General features: G+C 37.7%; 1 protein-coding gene across 4 annotated transcripts in view; it reads right to left on the reverse strand.

Annotated features, from left to right (window-relative positions):
• FOCAD (focadhesin) overlaps positions 1 to 16212 on the reverse strand; it is a 93933-nt gene that overhangs the window by 22390 nt on the left and 55331 nt on the right. For all 4 annotated transcript variants that reach the window (XM_052700492.1, XM_052700490.1, XM_052700493.1 and 1 more), the window contains 7 exons: positions 14172 to 14264; positions 11548 to 11636; positions 10076 to 10117; positions 7781 to 7889; positions 6207 to 6323; positions 4576 to 4814; positions 2781 to 2870 (listed from right to left, as the gene is read on the reverse strand). In XM_052700492.1, coding sequence (XP_052556452.1) covers positions 2781 to 2870; positions 4576 to 4814; positions 6207 to 6323; positions 7781 to 7889; positions 10076 to 10117; positions 11548 to 11636; positions 14172 to 14264 — 779 coding nt within the window. The remainder of the gene's footprint in view (positions 1 to 2780; positions 2871 to 4575; positions 4815 to 6206; positions 6324 to 7780; positions 7890 to 10075; positions 10118 to 11547; positions 11637 to 14171; positions 14265 to 16212) is intronic.

Here is a 16212-nt window from a genome sequence, read left to right on the forward strand (position 1 = left end):
CCCCTCCTCACTATACAGAGGTTGACATTCCAAGAGAAAAATGGGAGAAGTTAGCAATCATGAATGCAACACAGTTTTTGCCTGTGTCTTTTCGAGGTAACATGCCCTTCTGAGGGTTTTAAGCATCAATCAATAGCTTTAGATGATTAGATCCTAGTTCAAGGTGTTTCTTATTGTCTCTCAAGGAAGATGACTCTTCGTGGCAACCTGCTTGGAAGCCTAATGTGGCTTATGATGCCTTGTAAAAACACACCTGGACCAAAGTGTGGCAAAGCTTCACAACCACTTCATAGAAGAACAGAACTGGTTGGACTGGAAGAGAACTTAAAGATCATTGAGCTCCGCTCCCCTGCCCCCACCAGCTCAGGCAGCCCAGGGCTGCATTCAACCTGCCCTTGAACAGCTCCAGGGATGGGGCATCCACAGCTCCTCTAGGCAGTCTATGCTAGTGCCTTACTGCTCTCTGTATAAATAATTTCCTTATAACATCTAACTTAACTCTTCACTCATTTAGTTAAAAATTGTTTCTCCTTGTCCTCTCACTATTAGTCCGCATGAAAAGTCAGTCTCCCTCCCTCCTGTTTAAAAGCCTGCTTTTAGTACTGAAAGACTGCAAAGAGGTTGGTCTCCCCAGAGCCTTCACTTCTCCATACTGAGCAAGTTCTGTTCCCTCATCCCCTACCTGTAGGAGATCACCTTCGAGGCTTCCTCTAAATCCACTCCAACTGTTCCACACCTTTCTTGTTCGAGGAGCCACACTCTAGCTGCCGTACTCCAGCAGGGCTTCACGAGGGCAGAGCAAAGGAGCACAATCACGTCTGCTGGCCACCCCTCTTCTGGTGCAGCTCTCGAGACAGTTGGCCTCACAGGCTGCAAGCATACTCTGCTGGCTGACGTCCAGCTTTTCATCCACTGGAACTTTCAAGTCCTCTGCTGAGCTGCTTTCAATGAGTTCTTCTCTCAGTCCGTAAGCAACTGAGATCATCCCAAATTAGGAGCAGCATCTTGTATTGACCTTTTTGAACCTGAACAGGTTCTCATGAGCCCATTTATCAAGCCTGTCCAGATCTCTCTGAATGGCATCCCTTCCTTCTGTTGTACTAACTGTGCCACCCAGCTTGGTGTTTTCAAACTTACAAAGGGTATCCTCAATCCCACTCTCTGGGCTGCTTATAAAGATGGTGCAGAGCACAGACTGCAGAATGGACCCTTGGAGAACATCACTCGTGATTGCTCTGGCTATAGAGCTGCTGACTGCATCCTCTAGTTGCAACCATTTAACCTATTTCTTATCCATCAAATAGTCCACCACTGAAATCCATATCCAAATTAGAGATAAAGATGTTGTGTGGGTCAGTGTTAAAAGATACCTTAGATGGCCAGGTAGATGATGTACCATATTAACATATGCTTAGCCACTTGAAACCATTTGAAATACTTTTGCCCTTTTAAAATATTATGAATTTCATTTATTTTCTTGCTTGCAGTTGAAGACAGAGTACTGATTTAGGAGTATTACTTTCACAGTGTGAACTCTCGCTTTTTTGAACAAGAAACTATTTAGAGTGCTAGAGTATCTTAGATTTAAACAGGTTCTTACAGAACTTGAGTGGACTCTTGCCATGGTATAGCATTGGTGCAGGAAGACTCCTTTTAATTATTATTTATTAAAAACAGCCCTTCTTTAAGATGACAATTCTCTTAATCAGGCAAAGAAATAGTATATGTAAACAATGTTCCTATCAAGACTTGACATTATCAGCGAAGATTGGTTGTGTATCTCCAGCTTGCATACTGTGCACATTAATAAACCTCTTTATCAACTAAAGACTCAAGGCAGGAGAAAAAATGTTACAGCCTCTTTCTCAATATCTTTCAATATGTGAGATGTGTCAACACTCTAGAGAAGCATGCTCTTGGATAGAAAAACACATTTTCTTAAAGAGTCAGGAGGTATACCACATTTGGGTTTGCCTTCCACCACACACCAGCACAAGTCTCTGTGACATGGTGGCAGAAACCTTTTCCACATCACGGTAGGATGATGAACTACCCCTGGGTGTCTGTCATCTCACTTGGAACACTAATGAACATAACTGACTATGAAGCAGCTGTAGGAGAGAAAATGAGTAGTGCTGGCATTCAGGGAAAAAAAGAGCCCTCTCTGATTTCTACAGCAGAAGAAATTCTCAGAAAACTTAGTACGCATTTAAAAAAAACAAAATAGAACAGTGTCACCAGTTGAGAACTGTTGAAACACACACATAAGGTTGACCTAAGGCATACGACCCACAGTCAGTTGTGCCTGTCATCCTGCTGTAAAGACCATTGCTATAATAATGCCATTATTGGACAACAAGTCTGTCACATTTACAGCTCTACACATGGTGTGTAGTGGAAGGGTGAGAGACAGCGGCATGAGTTGAGACATAGGAGGCTCAGACGAAGTCAAAGAGAAGCTTTTTCCTCACCAGGATGGCCCAGCCCTGGAACTGTGGCCCAAGCAGGTCAGACCTGCTCCAGACTGTGAATTTCAAACCCTGAAAGTCTTGAGTAATGCAGTCAACCTGACAGCTGAGACTGTTTTGGGAATGTGATGTGGACTTCCCAAGGTCCTTGCCAACCTGCAAAAGTCCATGATGCTATGAAAGTACAAAAAAAATCAGTCTCCTTATCTTATTTCTATGTTCTTCTCCACAAAATTTAGGAATAAAAGTTTGAATGAAAAAAAAAGGAGTCCAAAATAAAACAAAATATAATCAGTAAGGTAAGAAACTCACTTGTACTCCAGACTGGAGTCAAAACAACAGTCTTCTAGTGCATCTAGGGACTTCATTAGAATTAAGTTCATCTGTTGACCAGGTAACTCACTGCAAAACAGAAAAAAAAACAGAAAAAAAAAATAGAAATATGGTTCTGTTCTTCAAATCATAAGGGACATTAACCTTCTGCTAAGATGGAATATGTCACTAAATAAAAATATTTCTTGCTGTAATGGGTTCTCACACTGGCCTGTAAGCAATGACTGTAAAACCAGCCATTTGTGTTACTTTCAGGTAAACTTATTCATATAATTATGCAAATAATACAAATATATTTAGACCTAAGCCAGTGCCTGTTATTGGTACAAAACTCAGAAAGAAAGCAAGCATCAGGAGTTTATAAAGTGAAAGAAGACAATTTTTATACAGTGAATGAAGGCAAATAATACAGAAAATGTGAACTCAGCTAGACTGGTAGCTATTTGTAAAAGGATTTCATGTATATTTATATTTTAAGGTATTAGCTCTGGAAATCTGTCTGTCTCTCTATCCATTTGCCTAATACACTGATAAATCAAAGAAAGGTCTATCTCTCATTTCAAAGATGTCATAGGAACTCCTCCTTGCAAAACATACCCACTGCTGTCTTTATGAACAGGCACGTTTAATAAAAATTATCTCTATGGTTTGATATTATCTATTGCCTCACACACCAAGAATGTGGTGCCAGTCAGTGTTTGGAAGAGTATTTGAGATTGAGTTTTGAAATCAGGTAGTGAATTAGAAGAATAAAAATGGATTTGTTTTAGTTCATAAGAGGTTTGTTTGACTCCTTTTAATGTTCTGCTGCCTTTTTTTTTTTTTTTTTAGATAAATATCAACACCAAACTAAAGAAATTAAACAACATAAAATTAGAAATTAAACAAAATAAAGGCTGATATACACCAAAATACTAATGTTGTTTGTTACACACTTAAGAGCATTCTAATGTTTGTTAGTATCTCAGTTGTCATCACTGACTTTAATCATTCATGGACAGTGCATTGGCTCTTGAATTGGATGCAGGAAGCTGACACCAAAGAATGAAAATCAGTGTGGAGTCGTGCTGCATGATCTTTAACAGCACATGTTTGTTTCAGAAACACTAACTTTATAGAGTAAATTAATAACTGACAGACAAATCTTTCTGATACGTTTGATAATGCAGTAGTTAAACATTATGTGTACACAGACAGATGAACTTCCCAGTAGTCACTAAGTGGACTAGTACCAGAAGCAAAGCTACACCTCAGATGCTCTGGAATCGGTTAGAATTCGTGACCTTAGGCCAATGAGGCCAATCTTCAGCACTGCTGCAGCAACCCATCTGAAAGACAGTCCATTAGACTTTCACCAGTGGAGCTCTGCCCTCACATAGGTAACATGATGCAAGTGCATACTACTCAAGTGTACAGAATATCACTTTGAAAGGGACAAGTAAGATCTGTAAATTATTTTACAATTAAGTCTCCCAGAGCATCTGGTACGCTTTAAAAATATGTAAGCAATCAACTGTCAGGTTGCATATGCACCTAAAGGATATAATGAAAATTAATCAATCACTCTGAAGGAATGCCACCAAAATATCCAAAATAGCAGAGTTGGGGGGAAAAAAGCCATTATAATAAAAGACATTTTATAAGAAATGTTGCAAAACACCTCATGAACATTTGCCTATGACCTATAATTACTATATTGCCTAGAACATAAAGCTGCAGGCAGGAAAAAGTAGAAAGTAATTTCCACATCCACATTACACATAGTAAGCCTTACCTGACTTTTTCTTCGCACAAACGTGAGATAAACATCCCCAAAGCAAGACCCATGTGGATTTGAACAGCTTGAGACTCATCAGCATTTGGTTTCCCAGGTAACCTGGCTGTCAGCATGTTCAGGACTTCCTCAACCTTCTCCTTGCATGATACAACGATAACTGGCACCAGAAGAGACAAAGCAGTGGCTGCACAGGAACGAGCTATAGCACTAGCAGTATTTTCACCAGAATAGGATTTCTAGAAAAAGATTTTCAAAAGATTTACTTTTTATTTCCTGAGGAGGAAATAAATTCCTTTTCAGATACTAACATTCAGTACTTCTGGAATTTAAAACAAATATCCATTCAGTATATTTAAAAAATATATATATTTATTTTTTTAAGCAGTGTGGATTTTATAAGTGAAATATGAGCCACTTCAAATGCCCATTTCAAAAATAACAGTATATATTAAACAGTATTGTTCCCAAAAGCAGGAGTTATAAAAAAAAACTGCTTAATGCCAAACAATTACTTGAGTCTCCTCACATTCAGCCAGTCTAATGTTTAACGCTGCATTTGGTTTGGTGATGTATCCCCTAGCAGTGATGATAGGGGTCATGTGCCAGAGCTGCTTTCAAAACATTCTTCATTTATGCAGTATTATCTTCTCTATGATTTTTATTATTTATTAATAAAAACAAAAACTCAAGGAAAACTCAAATATAAGATGACATACTGAAATGAAAAAAAAGAAGGGTGTTGTTTGACTTGCCTACATTACATCTATATTTCCCATATTACAACTCCAGCGGGACCTTGACAAAGTCGAAAGATAGGCTTGTGTGAATCCACTGAGGCTCAATATAGCAAAATGCAAGATTTTACACCTGGGTCAGAGTAATGCCAGGTATGAGTACAGACTGGGAGAAAAAATCCCTGAGAGTACACCTGCAGAGAAGGATCTGGGGGTCCCGATGAATGAAAAACTGAACATGAACCAGCAGTGTGCTCTTGCAGCTCTGAAAGCAAATGGTATCCTGGGCTTCATCTGAAGAGAGGTGACCAGCAGGGACAGGGAGGTGATTGCTCCTCTCTACTATGCCCTTGTGAGGACCCATCTGGAGCACTATGTCCAGGTCTGGGACCCCCCATACAGGAAAAATGCGAAGCTGTTGGATAGGCTCCAGAGGAGGGCCACAGAGATGATCAGAGGGCTGGAGCACCTCCCCTGTGAAAAAAGGAGGGGAATCAACTTTTTACATAGGTAGACATAGTGCTGGAACTAGGGGGAATGGTTTTAAGCTCACAAGGGAAGGTTTAGATTGGATGTCTGGGGTAGTTCTTTACTATGAGAGTAGTGAGGAGGTGGAACAGGCTGCCCAGAGAGCTTGTGGATGCCCCATCCCTGGAGGTGTTCAAGGGCAGACTGGATGGGGTCCTGGGCAGCCTGGTCTAGTATTAGATATGGAGGTTGGTGGCCCTGCATGTGGCAGGGGGTTGAAACTTGATGATTCTTGGGGTCTCTTTCGACCCAAGCCATTCTGTGATTCTAACTGCTACAGAGAAACAGAATCAGAAAACTCCAGACAAAGAATTCCCTGTACAAAATACACATATGCGCTCTTGCTTTCAATGCCACAGCACATACCTGGTAGAACCACGGGAAAACTTGTCCCCTAGGGCGATAACGGCTATTCACGATACTAAAGAGAGTCTCTATAACCATATAAATCCATTGCTGCATAGGAAGAAAATCTGGTACAGTCTGAAAAATATCAAACCCAAACAGTCATTGTTAATTTTTCTTAAATTGGGTTCTGAACAGAAGCTCAGCAGCTGATGTTCCAGCTATGATCCATGTGTAATGAAATTTTGTTACCCTTATGCACAGCATGTTTTATTTGACAACACCGACCCTTCAGGCACCACTTTTGAACAGATTATTCAGTTAAAGCAAACAGCTGCCAGAGATCTCCACAACAGCATCAAGAAAAAAAAAACAACAACAAAACACATTCACAAATCTGAACTCTGACAGCTTGTCTGCAAGTTGAAGTCTTCACGAACTCTTTCAGACCAAAACATAATTTTAATGTAGCCAGAAAAATTCACTATGGCTAGTGAAGTAATTGCAGTGTGGTTATAAAGTATGAGAGTCTACAAGAATGGTTAAGCTAACTATGTTAGTCTTACCAAAATCCGACAGGAAAACCTGAATTCTAATGAAGTAACTATTACATACAAGGTGTCAAGGGACATCTGAAAAAGAAGACTATTTCTCCCCACGTTCTTTTAAAGGCTTGGCCAGTAACAGAGGATATTAGAAAAATAAACCCTACACAGCCCAAAACAATCAGCAACTTCAGTTTGCACTGTCACAAAAGCTATAACTTATCCATGTCATAAGTAATCTATAGTTCAACTGCTTCTACCTAAAGATGGAACCTTGAAGTGTAATCCATTTTTCTGCTAATAGACTTATTACACGTGGTTCAAAAGCTGTTTCACTCTGGGTAGAAAACAAATAACTTTGGGGAAAAACTATGGCAAAACAGTGCATTTTTCTCAGGTGTAAGGAGTAGCATGTTAACTAGTCATAACAGTAGGAACAAAATAAAGATGAATGGCTACTCAAGTACCCAAACTATGTAAAAAATGTCTCAAACTCTGAGGCAGAAGGAGTCAGTCATGTAGCATTTCAGCATGGGAATGAGTTATTGACATGCTTTTATAAAATGAGGAAAAAAAGCTCAACCTCTCCCTTACAGTCATATTTTGCATTTCCACACAAGTCATTTAACTTTTTTTGAGATCAACTGTTCATATAATCATATCATTTTGTGACAGTGTAATAATCTTTACCAGTAGCCAAGCCAAAGGTTTCATTCAAAACGCCCTCCAGAGACATCAGGTAAAAAAGACCAAACAAGTTAGTACCTAAGAAGAGTCTGGTTGGGCTCCCAGTGTTCACTACACCTTCATCTCATATGACAAAGCTAGCATATGTTTCTTTGCAGAAGCTGCCTGCTTGCTTTGACTGAAATCACCAAGCTGCTTTCACACAGATCACACAGCAATTACAAGATCACAATATCACTGAACAGTGTGAAATCTGAATTTCAACACATGAAGTACTTCATACTCACTGAATCCTCAAACATACCTGGTCATATTACTTAACTACATTCCACTAAAAAAAATTTATTTCCCAGACTGACTTACCTCAGGCATGCCTTCAGTGTCTGAGGAAAGGCTGCTTTCATATTTGGCTACAGCAGCTGCAAGACCAGTCAAGGCTAAAATAGAGTTTCCTTTCACCACTGGGCTTTCCCTAGACACAAAAAAGGCAAAGAACAGTCAAGAGGCATAACAGACATGCAGGCAACCAGACAAGCATCTCAACAAAGGAAAGTTAAGTTACCAGGTCTTCAGGACAGAAGGGCTTTGCACCAAGCAACTTCACTGGGCTCTTTTCTAGCTCAAGACATGTTTAACATATTTCATCTTAATATATAATATATATAAACAGCTGTCTGCTACCAGGGCCATCTTGCAGATCAACTGCACTCATGAGAACACATTCATCATAGTTACTACCATCTTTAGATAGGATGACAAAAAAGGCTCTTCAAATAGAGATTGTTAGGTGCCAAAACAGCATCCGTTTAAGGAGATTTAGTAGAGCCCTATCACTGAAAACTTAAAAAAAGTTTTGAATGACTTTCCAATGTTATGAAACATTCATATGATGGACAGTATGAACATCTAGTACAGTGCAAACCTTACTTTTACTGTTAAAGAATTCAGGAAAAAAAATCTGCCACTTGAGAATATGATATAGAAACTAACTATATTCAGTTTCATGAAAAGATATCAATTTTCCATCATTTTCAGAAATACAGCATAATAGCAAATGACCAATACACCTACAGGAGACCACTGAGAGCCTTACACTACAACAATATATATTGTTATATATTCTGCATTAGTCTTGCATTTACAAAAACTTCCTCAACTCTTGCTATAGACATAATCACCTAATCCACAAATTTAAGCATTTGTTCCTGATCTAAATATTTCATTTTCACAATGAAAATATACTCTGGATTTCTACATTTTCTCTCCTATAAAAGACATCTTACTGGAATGTCACTGACCTTTTCCATACATTGAAAGTATTTCCTTACAGACAACATTTAACAATAAGTATTTATAATTAGGTATTCAGATAAGAGACACCTATAAACAATTACAATTAAGTGTTTAGTTAAGTTTGTTGTAAACTCCTAAATCTCTTGCCTTAAACAATTTCCTCATTTATGTTACAGACTGTTTTGCTGCTATCAAATTTTAAGAGACTATATATATTTCATGGATTACATAAGAGTAATTGCTGAATCTATACTCTCATAAAAGCCGAATGCTTTGAATTTAATGAAAGTACAAATCATTATACTAACAATGGGACACAGGAGGGGTCTTACTCTTCACTGAAAATATAGAACCAATTCCATTAAGTATTTTCTTAAAATCAGTAAACACAAGAAGTCCGAGAGACGTGACCTATGCACTGGAAATCTTTCCACTGTTACCTGAAGAAAATTCTACACCCTCTCCCAAAACTGGAAATGCAACTACCTTAAATAGTTTTGCTAGTGAACTTTTATGACTAAAATTGATGTTTTCGCATTGAGACGCAGAATATTACATATTTGATGTTTATTATTTTATTCAAGTCTTGATTCAAACATCCTGAACCTTCAGACAGGTTCAGTATTAGTATTAGTATCAGTCACAGTATTATTCCAAACCTAGTCTTTTCTACATTTACAAGACTACTAACACTGAAATGGTCTGTGAGATTTCATGGCAATTCTTCAGCTGATTATGTTTTTATGATTTAAGATTTTTTAAGCACTTGCTCTTCTGAGGAATGATTGTTTCTAACACTTTTTCTCAATCTGGTGTAAGTGGCCAGTTTCCAGTTAACCATGGGCATGCAGAAGGAGACAGCTATCAATGGAGAGTGATAGGAGCAAGTCAAGCCTTCTTATGAAGAAATGCTAAGATATTGTTTTCAATCCACGTGTCAATTCTAATAGCAAATTAACAAGCCTGTCACAATCTGAAAACACATAAGTACTTGTCTTTGGAGGCATTTGGGCACAGAAAAGATAGCTGGAAGCAGTGTAGCTCTGAAGAGCCAGCACTCCACTACAGACCAGCCAACTTTTAGATGCATTAAGGAACTGGAGGCAGAGTTTGCTATTTAGAAAAGAAGTGACTAATAGTGTATACAGTTGTACGTAAGTTTTACCCAAAGCATTAGGCATCAGCCTTTCTAGTAGATGTAGTCAGTGATAAAATGCTCAAAGAACAATGTGGGCAAGAGCTTCTTTGTTGAGTACCAGCCACATGAAAACATGAAACTGGCAGAGAGACATTTACAAGAACTATTTCACATCATCTACCACAACAAAAACTCATTCTCATCTCTAGTAAATAAATCATTCTTACTTTGAAGCACCTTTGATGGCATCTGTCAACATATCTCTAACCCTGCAAGAGAAACAAAGAATTTAAACCACTGTTACACTACAGTATGAATTCAGCTGATTTATGCCTTACATGGTCCTTTTTCACATGGTTCAGAAAACATACTGCAAAATAATCACAGGTATTAAAACTGTATTAGTGCTCACCTACCACTCCATGTTCCTTCATGCTCATGTAAACCACCATACAAAATTTCTTTCTTTTCTTTTTTTTTTTTTTCCAAAAGGCAGGTTTATACAGTAGCAATAAATCTGTTAAATCTCCTGTCACAAAGACATTTCCAAATCACTGCACTATAATTTGGCATAATAAATAAGTATGTTTTACAACAAACAACTGTAACAATCTACACAATACTTACTATTCTCCTGAAAACAACTATGGACAGTTATGCTGCTAGGGAGTACAGTAATTTGGATCTACTTAAACAAAAGCAATAGGAATAGCTACAGTTTCTTGCAAATGACTAATTATTTTATAATAAGCAACTCTTCTGCCTTTGCTTAGTTTTGCATTCATGTTAAGACAGAATCAGAGATGGAATGAGCCTTCTATCTTGTCAGGTTTGGGTGAAGAAAGATCTTGTGTACCACAACATACACCAATCCATACATCCTGCTCATGGCTGTCATTTTAGACAAAAATATATCTTCCAGTTGCAAGTTCACAACATATAACTGAAGGTGAAATAATGTGATAGAAAAAGAAAAATGCATGCCTCATAGAACAGGACTTATATTTCCAAGACTGAGTCATGTCACTCAGCCTTTGAAGGAAATTCAGTCACGGTTTCCTCCTACATATGCTGTTTTTATCTACTGTTTCAAATGCACTTAGAAACATCAACACCAATCTAAATATCGATGCAAAATTATGTAGTATTAGTTTATATCAAGTTGTTTACATTTGGGCTAATTCTGGAGGGAGCACAAACACTTAATGGGTACTGGAGCTAGATGAAATACAAGTACCTAAGTATATAGAACAGAGTGTGCATCATATGTTTAGTTTTAAACAGTATCTTCAGCTTACTATATGAACTGAGAGGTCTGTTTGTTATCACATGTCACTCTGTGACTTACATTTCTTACATAAATCCATTTTCAGTGAGGCAGCTTTCAAAATCTCTACATCAAAGTTTTGCTTTTTTCCATGATCTCTGTTCTTTAACACAACATATGATATATACAATTTTCATCCTTCCAGTTGCTCACACTACAAAGTTTTGGACAAAATGAAGGGAAGGTACCTCTGAACTTGTGAATATTAGTATCCTTGCTCACCGTCCCTCGGTAACTTTTTTTTTCTTCCCCCATGGGGATATTTTTCTTTTTTTTTTTTTTTTCATTAGTACTTATACAGTTAAATTTGCAAAATTAAAGGCTTTCAAGTCCTCTTCTGTCCTGCATTCTAACAGGCAGGCAATTCCTTACCAGAGCCATGCTGTAAACTGCTTGTACTGCACATCTTCAGGATCCTCTTTTCCATGTTTTAACTGCATCTCAAGCTCTGCTTGCCTTCCCTGCAGAATCACAGCATAAAAGAGAAGTAGATCTTAGGTGGTTAATCATTATAAGACTTTTTCAGGAAACACCTAGATAACTAACCTTTTACTTGAGGGCTAACTCTCAAATTAACCAATTGCTTTTGACATGAGACCCCACTGTAATACACAACATCTTATGTACAAGAATTTGTGATTTTTCATTCTGAGAAAAAAAAAAAATGCAGATATCACAAATCATAGAATCATAGAAACATTAAGGTTGGAAAAGTCCTTCCTTTCACCACTATTTCCCACTGAACCATGTCCCTCAGTACAACATCTAAATGTTTCTTGAACACCTCCATGGAATGGATGGTGACTCCACCATGTCCCTGGGCAGCCCGTTCCAGCACCTGGCCACTTTTTTGTATTTCTTTATGTCAAATGATCAAAGATACTGAGCAATTGCTCACTTAGTCTGTGGAAAGAAACATGCACCTCTGGGGAGTGAAATATGTGGAAGCTGAGAATTAAATATAGAAGCCTATACCTAAAACAGTTTCTGAGAGCAAAATATTACTTCCTTGATTCACTACTTTAAAAAGTTCCTCATCCTTTTCCTTCCTATGACCTCAGCCTCCTTTTACTTCAGTTTTCTCTACTTCAAAGGAGCTGGTATGATGTGTCTATGAAGTTTTATCTAAATGTACTAAGCAGCTTAACCTTACCCTCATTCTCAAACCTTGATACAACTACAGCTCAACTTGTTTGGGTTATCATTTGCTGCTTCTTACTCGGTTATTAAGTCTTAAGTGAAAAACGTAGGCATATAAGCTGTGTTTCTTACATACTAAACACTGTAAATCCTGATGTCACTTGAAAGGTGTTCTCCAACTACTATAGACTAAAATAAAAGGTATGACACACTGACTAAGTAGATATCTGCATAAGATCTGTCTTCTGGTGTCAGAATCATAGAATATCCTGAGTTGGAGGGGATCCGCAAGGATCACTGAATGACTCCAACGTCTGGCTCCACATAGGACCACCCCAAAATAAAACTATATGTCTGAGAGCGTTGTCCAAACACTTCTCGAATGCAGCAGCACAGTCTCTGATGAGAAATTCCTTGGCTTTATAGTGTGTTTAAATGTATTACAATTTTCTTAAACAAATAAACACTGGCTTAAGATCAAGATTAAATCAAGACCTGTGGGATCACAATGAAAATGAGTTCAGTCCCAAAAACACGCTGAATTTACAAACTGGCTAAAGTGGCAGAAGAGCTTAAACATTTGAACAGACGTACTACAGACAAGAGAACTTCCACATGTAAAAGAGAAAATATCCTCACGGAAGTGCCTTGATAAACTGCAGACAGAGCAATTTACCCTTGGTTAACAAACCATGGACTCTACAAACCCCTACCTCCAAAAAATGACCCAGACTAGTCACATTGTATTGTAGTCTCTGAGTCAGCTCAGATAAAATATACCATAGAAACACAAGAAGTAAATATACTAGATCTCAGCTTAAAGAAAGATTTTTACTGAGAGACCTCAGAAGTTGCTCTAAAAAAAAAAAAGAATAAAAAGCCAGGAAATCCTAGAGAAGCTTTCAGAAACAAGTCTGGTAAATGCAAGATTTCTCACGGAGTCAGAGGGGAAGAAGCGGAAAAAGCAAGTAATTATATGCAAGCTACAATGGCCCCCTCTGTAGTTAAGACCTGAAATGACAATTTGAAAAACCACTGCTTCCTTTATAATGGAGGTCAGTCTAGAAAATGTTCCCAAATATCCCATGTAAAAGTCGTTTTGAAAAATGTTAGAGAAGCTACTCCACAGTAAATGGATAGGTAAAGCTTTTTGAATTTACTCAGCAGTCTGATCTGCTTATGTTGGAAATAGCGGACAAGGCCTGGAAATATAAATCAATAAGCCCTTCTAGTACTACAGAGGGAGATTTCTAAAAAGGAGTTATTTCTTACAAGTTTTTATGTTATTCTCCTACAGAGAAGAACAAATGACTGCTTTGCTCTAGATACCACACCAGTTAACCTAATGAAAGAGAAGTTCAAAGGTATTTCCTATATTTCTTATCATTAATTTGGTTGGAAAAAATCAAAAGATGATTTCCTCACAATACAAGATACAACAAAAGACAACATGATTTCCTCACATTTATTCAGCATGCAATATTAGTTAATAATTTCTCAATATCTTCCAACCTTTAAGTTATCTGAAAATTCCTATTCAAAGTAATAGGATAGAGTTCTAGCTGAAGTTTCACATTCTAAAAAGTAAGCTGCAACTGGAATTGACTGTATGGGAACTTGACACAGGAACAACAATGCAAGAACCAGAACTGTAAACAGGAATTACACTTTTCCAGTAATTTCAGGCTGTGCTGCTTGAAGACTAGTTTTTATTTCCTTTTCCACAAATGTTATTAAACTCTTCAAGCTTCACTTTTAAATTGCTGAATCACATGGATGCTCTTGCTGGAAGAAATGAAGACACGTGCACCTTGAATGAGTGTTAATATGCACAGTATTCTGTACCTCACAATTACCTGTAGGACTGCACTGTAGGTTCGGCTCATGAATCCCAACCAAGACTGCGGCAGCAGTATAGAGCGGTGCCATTCAGAAGGCTGAATGTTAACCTGTGCAACACACAAGAAAGGATAGAAATGGTTATATTAAATCTAACATATGCAAAACATACGTTCTTCAATCTGTGATCTGCGGGCAAAATTTTGCTAACATGTGCATGTCACTATGCATTCCTGTGGGAAATAAAAATGGGTAATATTTTTTGTTCTCCTCTTCCTGGTTTTATCCACACCAAGTTCCTTCTCAATTTCAGTACCCAGGCCATTCAATACTTCGGACTGTTCATAATATAACTGGTACCAGAGAGAGCACTGTAGTCATACATAGCAATAAGCAAAACACTTTGTAGCAGTTGTAGGCAAAAAATGCATACATGACAGAGATGACGGAACAGTTTATGTTTGCCATCACTTTTGTACCTTCTTAGGTGCCTCTAAGAGCTTTAAACAGATGTGAAATAAATACAAATACTCGACAACCTAAATACAGGAGTTATTACTGAAAAGGAATCCAAAAAATAATTGGGTTTGATACAATTATGTCAAAGCACACATTTCAAATCTCCTACAAATAGTTAAAACAACAATAAAAAACAACAAGGAATTGGAAGGTCCAAGGTTCCTAGGAAGAACTATTTTAAAACAAACTGGAGGAAAACAATACTACCTCAATGACAGTTTAAATAAATATGCAACAACTGTCCCTGTCTACTTCCAAATCTCACATAGGTATGGCAGCCTCTGCTTCACAAAACTGGAATGAATGACTCAGACAACTACACAATCTAATGAATGTGCATAGTCAATCCAGAAGAACCCAAGGTTGCTCTCGTCAGTAAATGCTATGGCAAACAGTGACATGAATACATTCTCAATACATACTGAAAAACAGAAATGAAATCTGAATTTCAATAACAATCCATTTTCCAGTCACTGGTAGCTTAACAGTAAGTAGAGCAATAGATTAAACATGAGGGCCATAAATTCAAGGCCACTAAAAACCAGTTCTTTGGTAAATCTCAGACTCCTGAATGACATGTATCTTCTCTCCTAATTTGCCTAACATGCACCTTATAAAATCAAAAATCATCAATTCACAGTACTGTGTAGCAAAACTAATAAACATAGTCTTCATTCTCTCTCTCTCAATCTCTCTCTCCCCCCATGACCACCTTAGTTGCAGTAACATTCAATTAAAATAAGAATGTCTTATTGAGGTGTCTTTATTTACATACCTGTGTTTTCAGATTCCAAAAAAAAAAAAAAAAAGATAACCTCTGCAATTAAACTGCATTGTTATGTCTAGTTATATTTCTATCATGACTATGGAGAATTGATCTTCACTGATGCTGTTCAATTATTCCCAGTATTTGCCTCTACCAAGATGATGAAAAAATGCCATCACAGCCATTTGGACTCCACAGAAAATCTCAGCTCTTACTGGGGTAACAAGCTTTAAATAACAGAAAGGTAAACTTGTCAACCTAAGGTGAGATGGGATGAATATATTTCAGCAGCCTCTGTTTAAGTCCTGCACTTTTCATTTCTAAATTAAAAACATGCCAGACTCCTTGACTTACAGAAAACTTGCCCTATAACTATGATTAAACAAAGTGTGAAGTGATAGAGGTTGGTTTGTTTAACAAGAAATCAATTTGTTTAGCAAAAGGGATCCATAAGTGGTAGTTCTAAAACGTGCCATTTCAACCTTAGCAAGCGAAGTCTTGTTTTCTTCAGTAATTTTGCACTGGAGACATAACAGAATACTTTATCTTTTGCCTCAGTAGGTGCAAGGACATCTTCCTCAGATTCCACATATGTTGTTTTAAAGGTTGCTCACTCTGGCCTAGTAAGCAACGGAAATTCTCCAAACTGGAGAGATGCAGCTGAAAAATTAGTCAAAAGGTGGTGAAGCTGATGGTGGAAACAGGGAAGAATTAGGTGGGTACTTGACCACCCTAGATACTCCTGGGCATGCACAAAGGGACATGAGCACATA

Source organism: Tympanuchus pallidicinctus, unplaced genomic scaffold, assembly GCF_026119805.1.
Source record: "Tympanuchus pallidicinctus isolate F22 unplaced genomic scaffold, pur_lepc_1.0 scaffold4, whole genome shotgun sequence".
In the NCBI taxonomy this organism is placed as follows: Eukaryota; Metazoa; Chordata; class Aves; order Galliformes; family Phasianidae; genus Tympanuchus; species Tympanuchus pallidicinctus.